We start from the raw sequence: 21047 nt of genomic DNA on the forward strand, positions 1-21047 counted from the left end.
AAGTCAAAACAAGGAACAATTACGAAGCTACTGCGTCAGTAGGCTCTCCTGCTCAGCATTTATCTTGACAAGCCCTTACGAGCAACCGAGCCCGAAAACGACACCGTTGGGCTATTGTTTCCTTTTCCAGTCAGCCAGTCTGTATCTGTGAGGCGCAAAATATGTTATGCCCGTCGCAATAGAACGTTTTGGATGACTAGAATGTATAACAGTCGAAATCTTCAAATTGGTAATTTAATCTAAATATAAGGCCTCAGCCTCGAATTTAGCGGGAAGCGGGGCGGCGGCGGTAGCGGCGCGGGAGCGGCAGGATCTTATGCGTAAAATCAAATAGACCGGTTCTCAAAAACAGCGGCGCGGAAGCGGGTAACGAGCGGGCAGCGCACTTCTTCTTTTGCCCACAATAAATCGAGCGTTAGGAATAAATTTGAATCGAAATAAAATTGTCGCCGTTGTTCAGACATTTCGTTTGCGAATAAAAACAAATATCTCGACAACACAACCCCGAACACAACACTTCGCCGCTAAAGCGCCGCGCGAGCTGCCCGCTTGTTTCGAGAACTGGTCTGCGTTGCCCGCCCCGCTCCCGCGCCGCCGCCGCTCCCGCGCCTCTGCCCGCTGAATTTGAGGCTGAGGCCTAAAAGGTGCAACTTTAAATCTACAAAATCTACAATGTCAAATTTGTTTTGTGTTTTCAGTTCCGGCCGCTGGAGCAGCTGATGGGCGTATTCCCGGCGGCTAGTGCGCAGCACGTGCCCAAGCCCTGGGCCAAGCTCATGAGTGACCCTGTAAGTAACGCGCCCTACTCTAAATGTATCAAGTTCTCTTTCGAATCTTTGGCTTTCGATTGTATGGCACATAGAAGATACTTAGTGACCTGAGGTGGTGGGAGCCTGATGACCTGTAATATAGGTATAGTAAATACCTAGCATAGGCATCAGATTTACACAAGAATGAACATCAAACGTCTCTTATACATTCAATATGTAACTCTGTTCGATTTTTGGGTGAGTAAAATAAAGATTTATTTATCGATTGTTCCCAAACGGTATAGTATCAAGTTCATTATGTGACGAAAACTAACGTATTCCTTCTCCAAGGTATAGATAGACCTTGTCTTGGACATAGGTCCATATCGAAATTAATCAAAATGTGGAAATCACGTAGCATGCCTGCACACTAAAATGTGGACTACAGCATGCTGGCGATCACCAAAGTTATTTAACTTCCACCACGAATAGTAGCATTTATCGCAAGCAAATCGCGCTTTGAAGAGCATATCTGTATGATGTCATTTGACAGTAAGCTTGGTTATTTCCTTACACGCACCAGAAAAACTTAAGCCACAGATGGAAGGCATGTCCAGTACGTCTACAGGGTGTTAAGTAAATGGGTATGGCGCTTCTTCTCAGCACTTGCCAAATGTTTGTCTCGAAGCGCTGGTAGGGCAAAAAAAGAATGAGACATGTATAGGCTCCTTAAGAGCATTTGACGATTTGCAAGAACTAATTTAATTAGTCTAAACAAATAAAGATAATTTTGATTTTGATTTTGATTTTTGGTATATGAGCCGACACTAGCCCATGTTAACATGGGTCATATAAATGGTATGGTGAAGTCAGAAAATTGATATCTTCATTTTTTTTTCATACAAATCGGATTTTATAAAATTTGTTTTGTATGAAAATTGAAAAAATTAAAATGATGATATCAAATTTTTGACTTCACCATACCATTTATATGCCCATGTTAACATGGGCTAGTGTCGGCTCATATACCCTACCCATTTACCTAACACCCTGTATAGACATAATTTACTTTCTATTCGTTGTCATTATTATCAGTAAATGTATAATTTATTTTGTGTGCAGCACTCCCCAATCATCGACTTCTACCCGACGGACTTCAAGATCGACCTGAACGGCAAGAAGTTCGCGTGGCAGGGCGTCGCGCTGCTGCCTTTCGTAGACGAGGCGCGCCTCTTCCGCGCGCTCGAGCCCTACTACAAGGACCTCACGCAGGCCGAGAGTGAGTGCAACTATTTATTTATTTACCTATTTAGGACAACCAACAAGACAGGCACAAGTGACGTTGTGACGAGTAATCTTGGGCTTTTCGGCCCGCTAACGTAGTTAATGCGGCGTACTAAACTAACTCGCTGTGTAGACCCGGCGTTCGGCAGCTGCTCAGCATTGGCGTCAACGGCTACCTACGTTGAGTCAGTGGCGAGTAGTAGATAGAGTGATGAGCACTTCGTAGACGAGGCGCGCCTCTTCCGCGTGCTCGAGCCCTACTACAAGGACCTCACGCAAGCTGAAAGTGAGTGCAACTATTGTAGCGAGTAATAATCTAAATATAATAACTCAAAGGTGACTGACATAATAATCTATCAACGCATAGCCCAAACCACTGGACGGATTGGGCTGAAATTTGGCATGCAGGTAGATGTTATGACGTAGGCATCCGCTAAGAAAGGATTTTACGAAACTCCACCCCTAAGGGAGTAAAACGGGATGCACGCGTACGAAGTCGCGGGCGGCCGCTAGTCTTGGGCTATACGGCCCGCGGATGTAGCGTCAATGCGGCGTATCAACTCGCTGCGTAGACGCGGCGTTTGCTATTCGCGGCGACGCTGAGACAGTGGCGCGTAGTAGATAGAGTGATGAGGGCTTCGTAGACGAGGCGCGCCTCTTCCGCGCGCTCGAGCCCTACTACAAGGACCTCACGCAGGCTGAGAGTGAGTACAACTATTGTGACGAATAATCTTGGGTTTTGGCCCGCGGTCGAATCGTTAACGTGGCGCTATCACTGTCTCAGCGTATTGGTATTGCGGCGACGCTGTGCCCTTGCCGACTCTACGCTAGTGTGGGGGACGCTAATGTTCCCCCTATCAGCAGCTTGTATGAAAAAATCTCGATTCGCGTCCACGTAACATTGTGTCAGCTTCGGTCGCTACGTATCGTGACTGGGCCCTGCTAGTTCATACATCTAATGGTGAAAACTTACGTTTCACAGTTCCACTACGCATATTTGCACCGTCATTGTCCATGTATATGTACCTCCTGTGGAAAAGCCTTACATTTAATAAATAAATAAATAAATAAATTTCTTGAATATTTTTCAAAACTAATTAGCTCTTCACCCCCATTTAGATTTCGAAACTGATGTCCCTATTTATCCAACAGAACAGCGCAATATTCGCGGCCTAGACCGCCTGTACGTGAGCACCGGCAACAAGAGCTACGAGTTCCTGCTGGGCCTGTACGAGGAGGCCGGCCACAACACCAAGAGCCTCATCCAGAGCGAGCAGCGTTACCCGTACCGCTGCGACGGCGTGCGCGGAGACGTGCTGCTTAGCGCCGACCACGTCGTCGGCGGCGGGTGAGTGTCCCGGCAGTGTCCCGCTGTCCCGGCAGTGTCCCGCTGTCCCGGCAGTGTCCCGCCTGTCCCGCTGTCCCGGCAGTGTCCCGCTGTCCCGGCAGTGTCGCGCTGTCCCGGCAGGCGGCCACAACACACTAGCCTCATCGCAACAGTGAGGCAGGAAGAACCATGGGTGGTGGTGGGATTTGTCCCAGCAGTGTCCCGCTGTCCCAGCTGTGTCCCGCCTGTCCCGGCAGTGTCCCGCTGTCCCGGCAGGCGGCCACAACACCAAGAGCCTCATCCAGAGCGAGCAGCGATACCCGTACCGCTGCGACGGAGTGCGCGGAGACGTGCTGCTCAGCGCCGACCACGTCGTCGGCGGCGGGTGAGTGTCCCGCTGTCCCGGCAGTGTCCCGCTGTCTACAACACCAAGAGCCTCATCCAGAGCGAACAGCGATACCCGTACCGCTGCGACGGCGTGCGCGGGGACGTGCTACTTAGCGCTGACCACGTCGTCGGCGGCGGGTGAGTGTCCCGCTGTCCCGGCAGTGTCCCGCTGTCTCGGCAGTGTTTCGCCTGTCCCGGCAGGCGGCCACAACACCAAGAGCCTCATCCAGAGCGAACAGCGATACCCGTACCGCTGCGACGGCGTGCGCGGAGACGTGCTGCTTAGCGCCGACCACGTCGTCGGCGGCGGGTGAGTGTCCCGGCAGTGTCCCGCTGTCTCGGCAGTGTTTCGCCTGTCCCGGCAGGCGGCCACAACACCAAGAGCCTCATCCAGAGCGAACAGCGATACCCGTACCGCTGCGACGGCGTGCGCGGAGACGTGCTGCTTAGCGCCGACCACATCGTCGGCGGCGGGTGAGTGTCCCGCTGTCCCGGCAGTGTCCCGCTGTCCCAGCAGTGTCCCGCCTGTCCCGGCAGGCGGCCACAACACCAAGAGCCTCATCCAGAGCGAGCAGCGATACCCGTACCGCTGCGACGGCGTGCGCGGAGACGTGCTGCTCAGCGCCGACCACGTCGTCGGCGGCGGGTGAGTGTCCTGCTGTCCCGGCAGTGTCCCGCTGTCCCGGCAGTGTTCCGCTGTCCCAGCACTGTCCCGCTGTCCCGGCAGTGTCCCGCTGTCTCGGCAGTGTCCCGCCGTCCCGGCAGTGTCCCGCTGTCCCGGCAGTGTCCCGCTGTCCCAGCAGTGTCCTGCTGTCCCGGCAGTGTCCCGCTGGCCCGGCAGTGTCTCGCTGTCCCGGCTGTGTCCCGCTGTCCCGGCAGTGTCCCGCTGTCCCGGCAGTGTCGCTGTAACGCATCGTGTACTTTGGCTCTTATTGTACCTTACGGTATAAGTTTCACTAGGTTTGAGATTAGATGGTGGTGAATAAACTTTCCAAAAATAATTAAAATTATTATTCAATAAGCGTCATGAAACCATGACCACTTTTCCCGTAGATTTCGTAAAAGGTGACTGATCAACAAACTTGCGGTCTTCCCAACCCTTCTGGCATACCAGCGTAAGGAATGTAGATCAGTTCTCAATATTATATGCTCCACAGGTATACTTTTTAATCGTTATGTAGGAGTCACTACTCATATTTCAAGCTTCGCTTGATTGGTGACTTGCTTAAAATGCTTAATATTCACAAAATTAACTGTATGTTTGTCCCCAGCCAACTAGCGTCGCCGGTGATCGGGCTGGCGCCGGTGCTGGGCAACCGCGCGGTGTGCGTGCGCTTCGTGGACCCGCAGTACCCGGAGGGCTTCGTGTTCCCGGCGCGCCGCCTGCAGAAGGCCGTGGACGCGCCGCGCGTGCTCAAGCCCGGGAACCTCTCCCACCAGGAGAACAGGAACTGGCGCCCGCAGATCGGTGAGTTATTGAGTGGAAGCATAGCGGTATCAAAAAAGAAGATGCCAGGGCGTACTAAGAAGTTTTGTATATATTGTATTTTGGACTTTTAATCCTTCAAGGCCCGCGAATCTAGACACAATAGATAATCAATTGTTATGACATTAATGAATGCCGTCTGGGACTCAAGCGGTTAAGACAGGGTACGAAGGTGGAACCACGAAGGTGTTCGAAGGTGAGGCGAACCAGCCAGGGAGTTCCAATTTTGAAACGTTTTGTAAGTGATGATGAGGCCTTTTCTCTGTGTGCTTAGTGCGAGATTGCATTGAACGTCATCGCTAGCGACTGTATAAAAAATTATTACATTAAATGTAAAATAGATTGTACAGCGTCCCTAGCGGATACTTTTAAGAACTAAAATCTTCATAGATTGTTTGCCGCACTCGCTGGTGACGCAATGCAATCTCACACTAAGCACACTGAATGCTCATCAAGATAGAATCGACTGTCACCTGCGTCTATAGTGTGAATCCTACGTCAGACTCGCAGTCCAAAAAGTCCAGTGACTAAACTGTCGGAACTACAGATACGATTCTCGTCTACTCGCATCTAGTTTCTAACATCAGCGTCAAGTTGTGATATTTGATTTGGTCACACCCCTTTCAGATCAGATTGGGATTTCTTAACCTCTTGTACAATGTTTATTACCTTATATGAGCTTAAAGGTTTCTCTTATTATGTGATCTCAAACGAGTTTCTCTCAACAGGCATGGCCCGTTCACACACGATCGCGAGCCTGGAGCAGGCGGGCCACAGGATGCTGGGGCACCACCTGCCGCGGGACCGCGCCTACGGCAACGTGCCGCCGCCGCAGCACCAGCAGCACCAGCAGCGCCAGCAGCACCAGCAGGGCCAGCACAGTAAGTGTTCGATATAATTCACTTTAATAAAAAAACCGACTTCAAATGCGTGAACACAAAAAAATTTTTTCCACCCTTGGGGGTGAAATATTTTCTTCAAATTCGCATGAAACCACCCTTTTGATAATACCTATTCAACAAAAAAATAATCGTTCAAATTGGTTTATAATCGGCGGAGATATTGCGTATAAAAAAGTTCATCCCCAATTTTCCACCCTTGGGGGTTGTTTTTTTATTATTAAATTTAAATGGGACCACCCTTGAGGTATACCTATACGCCGAAAAAAGATTTGTTCAAATCAGTTCATAATTGGCGGAGTAATCGCGTAACAAACATAGAAAAAAAAACATACGGGTCGAATTGAGAACCTCCTCCTTTTTTTTTGAAGTCGGTTGAAAATAGCCCATTTTCACTAAAATAGAGAAACACGGGTCTCAACGCGACATATACAGGGTGGAAACGATAAGTGATCTCACTCGGTTATTTCTTCTTCAAAACTCAATGTTTCCTTCCAAACTAAATGTATGCCAGCCACACAATGTTAGAAGGGTTGTTTTTTTAATTTTGAAAACTTGTGAAGCATTTTCAGGGTCAGTAACCAGTTTTTCGATATCTTGTATAGTTTAGAAATAATCGAGTGTGGACTCGCGTCGTCGTAAAATCTTTTAGCGTATTTTCGTTAATCTTTCAAGTTTCAGCCAAACCAAGGCCTGCTTCCGCGATGGCTGCATGGTGGCGATCACTGTGCGTGCTCAAGGTGTCTACATTGTCACGTTCGTGTTCCAGACATTCACCATCAAAAATGTCCGCTATTTTAAAGAATAGAAGCTTCGGAACTTAGCTGAGTTGTTGGAATTCATTGGGGAGGTCACTCTGTAGGCCATAATATCCCAGACCAGGCCATTAACAAAATAAGTAGGAGAAGTAGCCGAGTTTTTGCTACCTTGTGCTACTAGTTTTCGCAAGCGTAGATAGATGGCGTTTTGGATTCGTAGATTTCATTCGTTCTGTGAACTCTAACCCTTACAACATATTACATAATACAAATTCCTACGCTTTCTTTACGATATTTAGGAAATAATGATGTTTCTTCAACATTACTATATCGCTTGGTAAAACTAAAAAAAACAATAGTATGTTGTAATCTTTTATAAATAACTTGAAAAAATCGAACTGCCTAAGGCGGGAATTGAACCCACGACCTTCCGCTTGCCGGGCGACTGCTCTTCCAACTGAGCTACTTAAGCTGGAAGAGCAGTCGCCCGGCAAGCGGAAGGTCGTGGGTTCAATTCCCGCCTTAGGCAGTTCGATTTTTTCAAGTTATTTATAATTTTCAAATTAGTTTGAGATGCGACTCTTAACGCTAAAAATTAAATAACTATGTTGTAATCTTTTCCCCAAATTATTTTGACTTAAATGCGATATTAATGAACTTTAAAACAAACAAGTCAATCAAAATAATACCCATCATAACAGGACCTGCATAATCCCCTCACGGCTGCCGGCCGTCAAACGACGTTAGTTTCGGACGCTAATCTGTGTCACGCGCGATCGCTGCGAAAAATATTATAATACAAGAGCACACAGAAACACACGTTTATACTAAGATTTTTTTTATGCAGAACAAGGCATTTGCAAGCAAGATATTTGGCCGCAATCGCAATTTTGTGGACTATTAAAAACATGATAAATAACGAAAAGGTGACTGAGTTTCTTCCGCCACTTCTTCTCGGCGCCAGCCCATATGTTGTCCCGAAGTGGTGGTAGGGCAAGTTAATTTGGGGCGTGTACACAAGTTTCCTGAAAAGGACTATTACTGAATAAATTATTTCTATTTGAAAAAGCAACTACACAATAAAGATTATTACTTATTACTTACTTGATATGCCACTCTGACGGCTGCTTGGTCTTGTCTTAGATTCTAACCATATATGGTGTATCAGAGCATAAGTTAAGTTTTGCGAGACTTGTGGTTTGAGATATCGTATGGGACAAATGTTAGCAAAAGATAGAAAATGGCTGAGTCTGCATTTTGCTAAAACTTAGTGGATTCTACCTCTCTAGTCACCATTTTTGGTAATAACATGACCTACTGCATCGTTTTTATTTATGTCGTTAATTTTCCCGCTAATCCACGTCACGCGGCGTTCCCGCCCGCGCACGCCCGTCTACTAAATTGGTCGCGTGCGCATTGATTTGATGATCGGTATTAATATAAACTCTATTGCTATACGAATAGGGAATGGTATGGAAAACTTTGAGGGAGGTTTACATATTTTTGCATGATCGTTTATTAATATACTGCAATCATTTTTTAATATAATGCAAAACGAACTTAATCATTTCAAATCTCGATTTCCCCTTGCCTTGGGGTTCGCGTACCAGACTGCAGTGCAAGGTGCTGCTGTTGCGGGTTCGAATCCTGCTGATGACAAATTTTACTGTGAGAAGCACTAGCATGTGTACCTGTAGACATAAACTCACAGCTCGTGTACGTTGAAACCACAGATCACAGAAACTAAAGGAAGATGTGACAAGGGGGCGGGGCCGGTTTCGCAGCAATATGCTCAAAAACAGAACACATTGCAGTGATGACCGCAGCGACGTCATAATGTAAACAGTTTACATTGCTTACGTAGTACTAAAGATTATTCGAACGTTGAGTACTGATACCGCAGTAGATAATAATGAGAACATGTTTTGATTTCTTTGTGTGTGTGAATTTCTAACGCGACACTGAGTTTCAAACTCAGCGCATTAGTTGGCATCTCTCTATATCTCTATGGTTGAAACAGTATTTTTTTACACCTTTCAAGATGTTGGAGGAGGAAAAATTGCAATTCATTTACGATGATGAAAATCATGAAAGTGAAATTCTGATGCAAAGTTTTGTTCCGCAAGAATCCGTCGGCGAAAAGTCCTCAATTACTGTCGTATACATGTCTTCCCTTGACAGTGCTGTCATAACTTTTAGTTTCCGATCGTTAGCGGCAATTAAGCCAACAATGGCGCCCCCACACGTCGCGCGTAATTAGACCGCGAGTGGCTCAGCAGTCGACGTACGACAGCCTATGCGAGTTCATCCTAGGTGAATTAGATCTGTGTGTGACTGGCTAAACTCTGTAAGTGACATTTGGAATCTATACTATACATTCCATTATACAAAACAGTCATGTAGTGTTGGTTTCGATATTGATTCCATACAAAAAGTGGTATTAAATACCAATTAGATACAAATTTTGGACAACAGAATCACTATTTAGGTTTAGACTGACTTAAAAACTTTAATTAAAATCATTTAATTTCTATGAAACTTGACAGCGTATGTTTTTTAACACAAATAACTTACCTACTTAGTAAAAGGAAGCAATGAATGGCGAGCAATCTTTTTATTACAAAAATTGACCCGCCCTTTGTAGACGATAATGCTTGATTATCCACTTTGGAAGATTATTTTGACAATGAGAAGCGCTCACAGGTAATAAAACAGATAAACACTGGCATTATACCTCCGCTCCGAAGCATCGCTCAAGAAAAACAAAATTACAGCCAATAGACGCCGTGAAAGGAATCCATTATTCAAAATTCGAAATTCAAATTGGCCTATCGTCCCGCGAGGCATTGACGTGTAATAGCGCGCGAAAGCAAACAGGAAGTGCGAAGGGAGTCCATTGTCCGACGCAGTGTCGCCAACTACGAAAATAATAATTATCGAGGGTTGCCAACACAATAGGGGTGATTTTTTTTTCTAAATAACCGGTCGATCGGCTGAAGTGCATCCTATTATCCGGTCGGAGAGGATTACGGCAACAATGTCGGGACTTTTTATCGATTTACTTTTTTTGCTTTTAACCAGGTGGCTAAAGAGGTGTGTTAATGCGTATTTCATCCACTTTTTAATATAATCCGATAAGGCTATGTCACGATCTTTAAAGTACGAAAATATTTCCTTTCTGGGTTGCCGTTTTTTGTATTGGTTTTTCTATTAGCTTTTGAAGTACGTAGTATGACATCTGGGCTTTTTTATATTTCATTTATGTAAGATTTTATTCTAAATAAAATAACGCGAAATAATTCTACTGATCGTTACTTTCTACAAAGGGTTAATTAATTACAAAATTTACGAAAGAGGATGCGCTATGCGTGCAATAAGCCGAGCACTCTCACGTATTTTTTAATTGAAATTGGATTTTTGAATCGTATGAATGCAGACAAACCGGCAATATAATTCCCTTTCCGATCGCGGATATCAACTTTTTTGACTTCTCCTTTCACTTTGATATGACTTCCAATTAATTTCTATTTAGCAATCAAGCGTCACCAACATTCTTCATGATTCCTATCGTACAGTGTTAAAGTTCATTATGCTTTGACCCGGCTGTGGTTTGTAGCGGATCCGCCAGGGGGCGACACGTGCCTATTATGTCCGCCCCCAAACTGCGGGGCTTTTTAATTGAATATGCCTATTTGATTTTCTGATTGGCGGTTGTGCAAATAACAAATGTAGGTATAACTGGGTACTCGTGATTTGTCGTACTTGGAAAAAAATTCATTTTCATTTCAGTTAGCATGCGTTTTAACAACCTCAGTTGTGTCGTGCATTCAAGTGAGTCAAATGTTATTCGCAAAATATTGATGTTCCTATTGTATTTATTTACTTTGAGGACTGTATTTTTGCATACGCAGATAGCAGACGTAATTCAAAAATACTAACGCTCGTATTCACAAACGATGCTTGCTTAAGTGAATCAGGAAATCGAACGCACAGAGTTAAATAGAGCTCTGTGATTGGTTCGTGTGTCACTCTATGCGTCCACGCGCACTGTGAGATCTCATAGTAATGTTTATGAATACGGGCGTAAGTGCCAATGGCGTTTTGCACTATCGTAAATTGAATAGATGACATAAAATATAGACTATACTTTTAAGAGTTGCTATTAGCTTTATAGAAAAAGTTTTTGCACCATGTTGGGTGCCAATTTTTTTTAATCAAGTTTATTTTGAAATTGACCATGAAAAACGCGTAAGGAAAAATATAGTAAATTATGAACAATGGACAAATACTTTTTATCGAGGTAACTTGCAAGACGTAGGTAGACTGAAGAGGCTGGTGTGGTCTGTGGAGTGTCGCGTCGCGATCCGCCCGTAATAATTAGAGATGGCGCTGCCAGCGCGTGCTCAAGTGCCTAAATCCCACGGGCGGAAAAGTCAGGGAATTTTAGTCGCCGGGGTTCCTTGGCTCGTTAAGGGACGTAAAAAATATAAATTGAGACAGATTTTGGCGTGAAATACGGACACGCAACTGTAAATTTGTCGCTAATATGATGAAATGCGGTGATATTTCTGTAGAAATTTGAAGACTCAATTTTTGTAGTTGTCTTACATTAACCCCCTTACTATTAAAAAGTTACACACTTGTTGAACACTGTTTTAAAATGTCATTTCCATACTAAACGTCACTTTAAAACACTCTTCAACGAGTGTGTAAGTTTTATTAGTAAGGGGGTAATTTACCAAGTAGTAGACATAAAAGACAAGAAGTTTGTGTGAAACAAATCATTCTTGTATTATTGCATTATTCACTTTCTTAATATTATTGCATTATTTAACTTCTCACTTATTCAAATGTCTAGACAACAAACAATTCGAATAGCTGATACGGCTACGGTTATAAATAATCTTTTAAACATTGCTTACCTTTGGAACTAACTTTGGAACATACCTACGGCACCGCCGCCAGGACAGTTGGGGAGTCGAAGTGGTCGCCATGGCCGAAATTGATCGGATGAATCATTATCATCATCACGGTATATCTTTCGATCTACTTTTTCTCTGCTACGGAACTTTTAGTCTCAATCTGGCTTGAGCCAGCTTGAGCCTTGCGCATTACCGCCGGGGGCACGTCCCGGCTGTCGCGAAACACAAAGAAACCAACCGCCATTGTCAACGCTGGATTTGGTATCAAGTGCCATTTGAACACAAGGGCGTTTCAAACACGTAATATTACGGACACTTTAAAAAGTGTTTTACATTTTTGATATGATATTTTTAGAATCTTTTTCTAAACAATTCTATAAACAAAAGTGAAACTGAGATCCAGATCCAGGGATGCCATATACTCAGGCGTAATACGTTTTTATATTTTAAATATTAAACAAATTTGTACCATAAAAATGGTTGTTTTTTCATCGAGTGATTCCGTTTAATAACAGCGAATTGCTAAAAACTCATTTACTATCTATATTACAATTCATCCATTAAGAAGCTGTTTATTCACATTGTATTTATGTTATCTCATTTTCAGCTTTAGTAAAAGAAAAACATTCAATAAAATCACTCGATAGCTGTTATCATAATGTGTCATCTAAGTACCTACTGCGTCTATATTATTAACCAATGCAGCGCAAAGAATATCAAATTGTTAACAACAGCCTCATAGCTACTGCTACATAGCAACAAACACCTGAAAAGATATACAACACAACACCGTCACTCGCCAGTTCGCGATATTAACATGCCCACGCAGCCCCCCCTCAGCCTATAATTTTGGCGCCCGCGTCCCCCCATTGCTCTTATTTGCGCGCCTTTCACCGGTGAATGTGTTGCGCCGACGCCCATTAGATGCCTATTATGTCTGCCGGGTTAGCTCTTGCGACATGTAGTTTTGTATTTTTTACATCTGCCACATTCAAAAATGAATGGAGAGCCACCGCGACCGCCTCAAAGTGCCGAAAAGCAAACGTTATTAAAAAAAACTTTGCAAAACGGGGGTGTTGAAAAATATTTTGGTTAAAATAGTATTTCGGATGTCACAGCGGTTTATTTTTTTCTATTGGACCGGTGGAAATGCTTCTCGCCTATGCTGTGACATACCATTTTGCAACTAAAATATATAACCTGATGTGCTAACGACTCTACGTTAATTAAATTGTATTTACACCTAACACCATGTTGGGCGCCAAATTTTTTGTCATTATTTTTAATAGGCTTTTCGGTTGACTTCATATCATTAGAAACCGTACTGGTTTGTTATACTCATATGTAATACAGAATAAGGCTAGCTATTTATAGTGATTTTTCTGTCATTATTACAGTTTTAACGAAAATCACTGTAAACATAGCAACGAATGTTAAATATGCAAAAATTATACTCGGTATTTTTGAGAGTATAGAATCTTAGTTATTATTGTTAACGGCGTAGTTAAAATACTAAAACTACACGCGTGCAAATTGTGTAATAGTAGAATGTGGCTTGATGGCAACACCACGTTGGGCGCCAACTGGCGGCGGACAATAGACTAATGGCGCCGTCTCGTTACGCACTCCACGAGCGCGCAATTATTAACACTGAGACTGGGAACGTGTGTATGGAAGTTTATTCTTTATTTTACACAACTACAAGATATCTCGGCTGAATAATTGAATTTACACAAGTTTCAATTTTAAAAAATCATGCCATATTAGAGCTGAGTTGCACCACCTAACCTTAGCCGTAACTCGATAACACACCGGTTCCTGTATGGAATATGACAAATTTTTGAAGTTTGTTAAAGTTAAGTAAGATGGTGCAGGTTGCACCATCTTACTTGTTAATTTGTTACAAAACAGGTTATTGGGAGCTAATAAATGCGGTATACATTTAAGATTCACAACATAAAATGTCATATGAGGCTATGCCTTATCAATTCAGTAGCGATGCAAGGGACTTTTTTTTACCAAGATAGTACAAGTGGTACAAGTCTGGTTTGCATTTAGGTATCAAAATTTTTCTTTTCGATTCTGATACTACGCATTAAAATTCTCATTTAAGGTCTGTAGGTATATTTTTCACAACAGTAAATATGCCTCGCGGCCATTATCCAAAAACCCGCAATCCTTGCGACATTCCGTCGACAATCGAGACCGATTTCCTTAAGATTATATTTCTTCTTTGTTTCCTTCCATGTGTGGGTTCAAACGGGCAGGGGCGTAAGTAAAAAGCTCAATACTGAATGTAAATACCACGGCCTTTGTTTGCGGCATTAATGTATAGAGGCATCGATGGCTCAGCCCGGAATCCTTTTAGGCCTTAACTTTGATGTACAAACGGCTTAGCAGCTCGCGGTTGTGAACCGCGGATTATGTGCTGCGGTCGCGAAGATGTCGGGTGGATGGATGTGCCCTTGACGTCTTCTTAGGCAGAGACTATTTAATGCTGAAGTAACCACGTATATTTGGCTAAGCCTGTTATAATAGCTCACGTGAAACACGCCATGTATATTTAATTAAAAAGTTTTAATACCTTCTTAGTACCTAATTTGTTTCCCGCATATTATTCGAACTCCGAAAAATATACGCAGTAAAATATGCTATATTCCGAATTGTGATCTAATCGGACATTTGTAGCAATAGGATTTTCTGGACAGGACTTATCTTTCACTGGCGCGTTAACGTCTATTGTTGGAATTAAATTGCAGCGTAAAAAAACTTTTATGTAGACAGGTTTCGTATATTTGTTTAGTATTCAATATGAAAGGTTCGTGGATAACTTTTAAGCCTATCGAGCTATTTTTATTTGCCTTCACTCACATTTCTTCTCAGAACCAACCGATGTGTTGTCCCGAAGTGGTAGTAGGGCAAGCTATATTTGTGACGTGCACAAGTGCTCTGAAAAGAGCATACATAATACAAATAAAGAATGTGAATTTGACTGCAAGTTCACTTCTTTCTCAGCTAGTTCCGTGTGCGACATTAGAGCACAAAGCGGGCGATTAAACACTCTAGCGGCGCTCACACGGCGTCGACTCGAGGGCCGCAATCCGCGTCGCGCCTCCGGGCGGGTGATGGCTGCATTGACTGCGTTACCATTACCATTACCACTGCATTACCTTCCCAATGTATTGTTGAAGGATGATGCCTCATAATATTTCAGATTGTGCAAATCTCTGAAAATAAAGTTGTAGGTCTTGTTGTAGACGGAAGGTTGTTAAGATCCGCGCCGCGCCTCCGGGCGGGTGATGGCTGCATTGACTGCGTTACTATTACCGTTACCACTGCATTACCTTCCCTTCCCAATGCATTCTTCTATAGGCGTCATCCTTCCGAAAAGAAACTTGCAGCTTTTGTTTCAGAAAGCACGATGTAGCGAACGATCTTATGTCCTATTAGGTACCTACTTGTTAAATCCGGGCGGGTGATGGCTGCATTGACTGCGTTACCGTTACCATTACCACTGCATTACCTTCCCAATGTATTGTTGAAGGATGATGCCTATACAGGTATCATATTTCAGATTGTGCAAACGTCTGAAAAGGAAGTTGTAGGTCTTGTTGTAGACGGCACTTGTTATACCGCTGATGCGGGTGATGGCTGCGTTGACTACGTTACCATTACCGTTACCTTCCCAATGCGCTCTTCTATAGTCTATGGTCTAAATAGGCATCATTTTCTTTTTGTTTTAGAAACTTTATCAAGATTATCCATTTAACACGCAAAAGCGCATCTTATTGTTAAAAGAACAACTTGAATTATCCGTACCACTACCAGTTTCAAAACCATAAGAAAAGAAACACTGAATGCCGGTATTTAACAATTAATTTATGTCGTTTGTTACAGATCGTTCCCAGTCGTTTGGACCTTATCGCAGTGGGTACATACCCCACCAGGGCTACAACCAGAGCCAAGGACAGAACCAGGGCCAAGGGCACCATCAGAGCCAAGGGCATCATCAGAGCCAAAACAAAGGCTACAACCAGCACCTAGGGTACTCGCAAAGCTACAGCAGATCCGGCTACGGGAGCCAAGACAGACACGGCAGCGGCCAGGGCTATCAGGGCCGGCAAAACAGCCAGGGTGGGCATAGCAGCCGGAGCGGTCATAACAGCCAGAGCGGGCAGTATGGCGGTCAGCAACAAAACAGACACGGTAACCAAGGCTCACAGGGCTACCAGTCAGTGTCAGACTACAGTCCTTACCATGAGAGACGGGGCAGAGATCAGCAGAGTCGAGGCCCCCCTAATCTTCAAAAGTACAAGCGCAATTTTAACCGATAACGCTAGCGACAGTCATTTATGTCTAGTCGAAAAAAAATCAGTACACCGATTGACGTTTACAATGAAATATACAGGGTGTCCCAAGAAGTTGTGTCAAACAGAAGCTCAGAGGTAGAGCATCACTAAATCACCCCTAATATTAGTTAGTAGTTTCATAATCACCTCTCTGGATTTCTGCTTGACAGTATTTTTGGGACAATCTGTACAGTTGTAATAAGTGAGTCAGTGTCTACTATCAGGACCATCATTTATTGTTGTCACGTTTTCTGAGACTTTTTGTCGAATTTGATGTTTTTTTTTCGAGAATCATGATTATTAAAAAGGGAAAATAATAAAAATGTAACCTGATTGTAACATTTCCATCATACTCACTCAGTGTATTATTAGCAGCAAATTAGTAAGCAACTCACTTCACTTCAATCTTAAATTAATACACAAGAAATATAGCGTCGTTTGTCGTTAATTTAGAATAGTAATGATCACAATGGTATTGTTAACATCGGACATTGTCCACTATACAGGTTCCTAAAAGACCTGCAGTTAAATAAAAACATAATAACTTATCACTGAAGGTGATTTTAAACTAGGCACTCGCTACGTGTATATTTTGTATGAAAATATACGTATAAAATGAATATAATGGAATAAGATAAACGTAGATTAATATGACCTTTAAAAAAATTAAAGACTGTTGTTAAAACGGCGAATCGGTGATGGCACATCTAAAAAAAAAACAAAAAAAGGGAAATAACATTTTAGTATTACATTTTCCTTTGAAAACTATGACCTCACCAATTCAAGTAGGTAATTAAAATTATACGGTTGAGTGTACATACAAAAAAATGGTCAATTAAAACGTACGAGTGTTTCGAAATGTACCAGTAGGTATATGAATGACATTCGTGCTATGGAATAATGAAAAGATTGCAAATATAAATAACGTCACACTTTTATTTTTTGTATGAAGTTTAAATGTCTTTGTTAATCCATTATGTGTCCGGAAATGTAATAATGATGATATACAGAATGTAGGCGGGGTAAACAGGATGAAAATTACAATGAACTAACACTGTTAGGGTTTTTGTCAAAGTTTACACCCTGTATTTAATAAAACAAGTTAATATAGCTCGAGAAATCTTAATACATACTACCTACTCTACTTTGTTTATCAAAAGATATTACGATTTTTTTATCAATCAGTACATTAAAAGCTCAATATAATTTGTGTGAAATGTATCATTGTCTTTCAAAATGTTTGAGTCTGTTTATTTTTTTATTGACGGACGTGTGACTAGATTGCAAGTATGTACCTAAATGTGGAATTGTAATAATAATTGACATGATTTAAAAGAAAATATAAATACTTCAGACTGCGAAAATTCTCTTATTTATTTATTTGCCTCTAATTAAGTATTTAAATTAGGTAGGTAAATTAAATCAAGAATCTTTATATGAAAAAAATTAAGTCTTCATTTCTAGAGCCAGCTGCTCCACCCTTTATATTCGCAAAACAATAACAAATACCTATTCCAATAAAATTATTAAAACATTTAATTGACTTGCGCGCTTTTTAAATTCCGAACATGTAACGAATGTCAAACGTTTTCCAAGATGGCGGACAAAGCGCGTTCTGAAGTGGCGCACGATCAATAGTTTTTATAATTTCTTTTTTGCGCCACAATCGAAGGCTGGTAAATTGTTTGACATGAAAGGAAATTAGGGCCGCTCCGGAGGCACTTGAGATGTGAATGAGGTGGGCTAACGGAGATTCGGGGCTTTTGTCCAGGAGCGCGCCAAATGGGCTGGTAATAATTCATTGCGCTAGCTGCTGCAGGCTTGCATTATTTGTGTTATTAATTTTTAAAATTAAGGTTTTTGTTAGCTATAGAAAGCCCCGAGTTAATCAACCAACTTACAACATTGGTTCTTGCATCGTAAAATTTATTTCTCATAAGAATAACAAGCAACGCAGAAAGTCTAGTTTTACGAAATTGGTCTTTCCAGGAATCAAATATCTCTAACAATGAATTATTTTTGGATGGACTGATCAACTGAAGCATACTTTCTTCGGTCAACCCGCAGTTACAATAAGTAAGTCACCCAAATTCCCACATTCGGCACAATATCACATATCAACCGTGAAGCGGCAAGTCGCGAACTCTGCTCCTGCGCACTTCCCATAAACGCAAGATCTAGAATGTTCATTTCACCATGAAGTAATGTGTCAAAAGACACTCCTTTGTGCTGTCGACTAATGATTTTGCAAGAGCGGCGCTGCCAGCGTGGCGCCCGCGGTCACGCTGGGCTCGCGTGACTCTCAATGACGTCACGCTGCGCCCGCGACGAGCCCTCCGCGTTCCGAATTCAAATTCCGTTTGACAGATGATTTTGACTTTTCGCGTTCTCAAGGAATTGAGGTGACGTTTTGAGTGGGCTCGCCCGAGTGTGAATGAGCAATTTTCAAACCGATGGGAATCTGGCTCGGCGACGTGTGGCTGAGAATTGAATGTCAAGTGCAAATTAAGAATTTGGATTTACTCACGGTTGTTCGACGTTGGTTATTTCGGTGAGTACTTACCTATTTACTACATTACAGTTAATAATATTATTTTCTATTGATTTACTTTACTTATTAGTGTCTACAGTCATCTTCAGACTACCTACCTACATTTTTCAACGTAAAAATACTTAATAAGAAATTCTTTGCTGGAACAATTCTTTCGTCGGTAATTATTGTTCATAAGTTTATTAATTGAAAGTATTATAACAAACTTTTTACATTTACTAATTAATCCAGGAAATCTGCAAATATTATTATCAGAACTAGGTAAAATCGTATACGTTAACTGGGTGCAGGTTTTTTTTTAATATAACTTTTCTTCACTACTGAAAAATGCTTGTTTAAATAAAACCTAGATATTTTTATTAAGAATTCTATTCATTACTTTTTCATTCATAAATCAGAGCTGCCTATTTCATCCGTGAGTCCATTCCACGCAGTAACCACCATTAGCTTAGTTTTTATTGCTCATAAAATCACCATAGCGGGCCGCAGCCCACACAAATTAGTTCCGGCCAAAACAAACAAAAAAGTTACAAATTGTTCTAGTTCGCCCCTTTGCATTCAACGCACGCATCACGCGCCCCTCTGATTGGTCGGCGCGCCTCGCCATGATTGGCCCGCAATTTGACAGTAATGGCGTTAACTCCATCTTGTTCCAAATTCAAACGCCTTACGCGCTATCGACTACATTCCAATTTGTATTCTCTGCAACGAGCTTTAAGTTGACATTTGAATGTGCTCAAAAGTGCGGTTGTGATTTTTAGAAAGCTCGCGTCTCCCCTCTAGACAGATGTTGCTACACTTTAGTAACAATTTCGCCCACGACCGTTCCGAAGCCATTGTATAGTTTTTTGTATTATTTTGACTAATTCTTTTGTCGTGCGGTTGGTTAGATTTTATCATCGGGGTGAGCTGAATCATTGGATGCGTTTTTGTTCAGCGCTACTGGTTTTTAAATAGTTTTTATAGTAAATGTTGTTTTAGTTTATGGTTTCTTCGTAAATAATGGGTTTTAAAGGTTTCTGGAGTGTTGCCAGTTGTTGACACGCTTCTCGCGATTGAAAATTATGGTAATTTGGTTAAATAATGAGTAATTAGTTAATCTTATTATGAATTTTTATAAATCTTACAAAATTACTTTATTCCTCTAAGTTTAATCTTTATACTGTTCGGGGGATATAGAGTATTTTTGATTAAGAAGCATTACTAAAGTGTGCTTCCGCGGGCCATTGGGTATGCAATTCAATGCATTTTCCAGTCGGAAAAAAAGAATAAAGAAGTGTTTGATAAGGAAATTTTCCAGTCGGAAAAACGTGAATAAAGAAGTGGTTGATAAGAGTCACGCAATTGATATGTTTAGGATAGGCTTTATTAAGTCGTCACGCACACACGACGTGTGATGTGTAGTATCAGGTTTCCCTTACGTCCTCGCCTATTCTATTAGTTCTCTGAATGGAAAGAGGAACACAACATCAAACAAGAGTTATCACCTTCTAAAATTAGTCAAAAAATTAATTATAGGTAGTCAAGTTCGTGGTTTTTAATATTTGATGATGATATAATGTTGAACTTAAGCAGTTTCGCTAATACACAAACTAGTCGAGTGAAAGCATAGTATACAATGCAGTACATAAGGCAGTAGCTACATAGTGGCCAAAATTATATACTTCCACGCGACAAGCCCGCTTCCGCGCGGCTGCCCCCGGTTTTATTCTTTTAATTCGCGGCCGGGTGGCCACTCGAGCACGGACCCAAAAAATCCAAATCACCATGTGTCGCGGTAATTTTTGTAATATTGCTGGGGTTCTCTACGTTTTCACTAGATTCCATGGTTTTCGGTCACCATCGCTAGGTTTTTCGTTTATGGCAGTTGTCACAGGCTGTGGAGAAGGCTCTTTATGATCAGGAAATCATGAAATTCTGTGCTTGTTAATGACTTTTATCTGTCAAATCCAAAAGTCCAATGACTTGTGGAGTAATTGACCCTGGATAGTAGAAAATTCCAACCCGGTTCGTATTCCAGTCCTCAGCTGGCTTTTAGAGTAGCTCAAAGTCGAAAGACTAGAAGAAAGCTGCAAGGGGCAAGACATATTGAACTTGGTAGCAGACACCCTTGGATGGGCTCTTTTGAGGCTAGCGAATCATCCGACTTCGAATCCAACGATGTTTTGTTTACGGTGTACCTGGTGGTGGGACTGCAAACTCTTGACCTGCCACTTCAGACTCTAAATATACCATCAAAACTCTATACAAATTAAGGTCTGAACTTTACTATTTTTTCTCTCTGCCTACAGACCCCTAAGCCCCGACCGCACATTTGACGTTGCGCATTATTATG

At 42.3% G+C, this 21047-nt stretch overlaps 1 protein-coding gene and 1 non-coding gene across 5 annotated transcripts in view; one reads left to right on the top strand and one right to left on the bottom strand.

The window, feature by feature from the left end:
• LOC114362729 (5'-3' exoribonuclease 2 homolog) overlaps nucleotides 1-17487 on the top strand; it is a 33857-nt gene extending 16370 nt beyond the window's left edge. For all 4 annotated transcript variants that reach the window (XM_028318247.1, XM_028318249.1, XM_028318248.1 and 1 more), the window contains exons 6-11: nucleotides 699-788; nucleotides 1872-2028; nucleotides 3186-3381; nucleotides 5019-5215; nucleotides 5962-6114; nucleotides 15710-17487. In XM_028318247.1, coding sequence (XP_028174048.1) covers nucleotides 699-788; nucleotides 1872-2028; nucleotides 3186-3381; nucleotides 5019-5215; nucleotides 5962-6114; nucleotides 15710-16146 — 1230 coding nt within the window. In that variant the 3' untranslated portion in view covers nucleotides 16147-17487. The remainder of the gene's footprint in view (nucleotides 1-698; nucleotides 789-1871; nucleotides 2029-3185; nucleotides 3382-5018; nucleotides 5216-5961; nucleotides 6115-15709) is intronic.
• Nucleotides 7290-7362, bottom strand: TRNAA-GGC (transfer RNA alanine (anticodon GGC)). The gene has a single exon. It is a non-coding gene; the product is annotated as a tRNA-Ala (tRNA).
• Nucleotides 17488-21047: the final 3560 nt, after the last annotated feature.

Source organism: Ostrinia furnacalis, unplaced genomic scaffold (assembly GCF_004193835.3).
Source record: "Ostrinia furnacalis isolate ACB-3 unplaced genomic scaffold, ASM419383v2 OfSCF6699, whole genome shotgun sequence".
Lineage (NCBI taxonomy): Eukaryota > Metazoa > Arthropoda > Insecta > Lepidoptera > Crambidae > Ostrinia > Ostrinia furnacalis.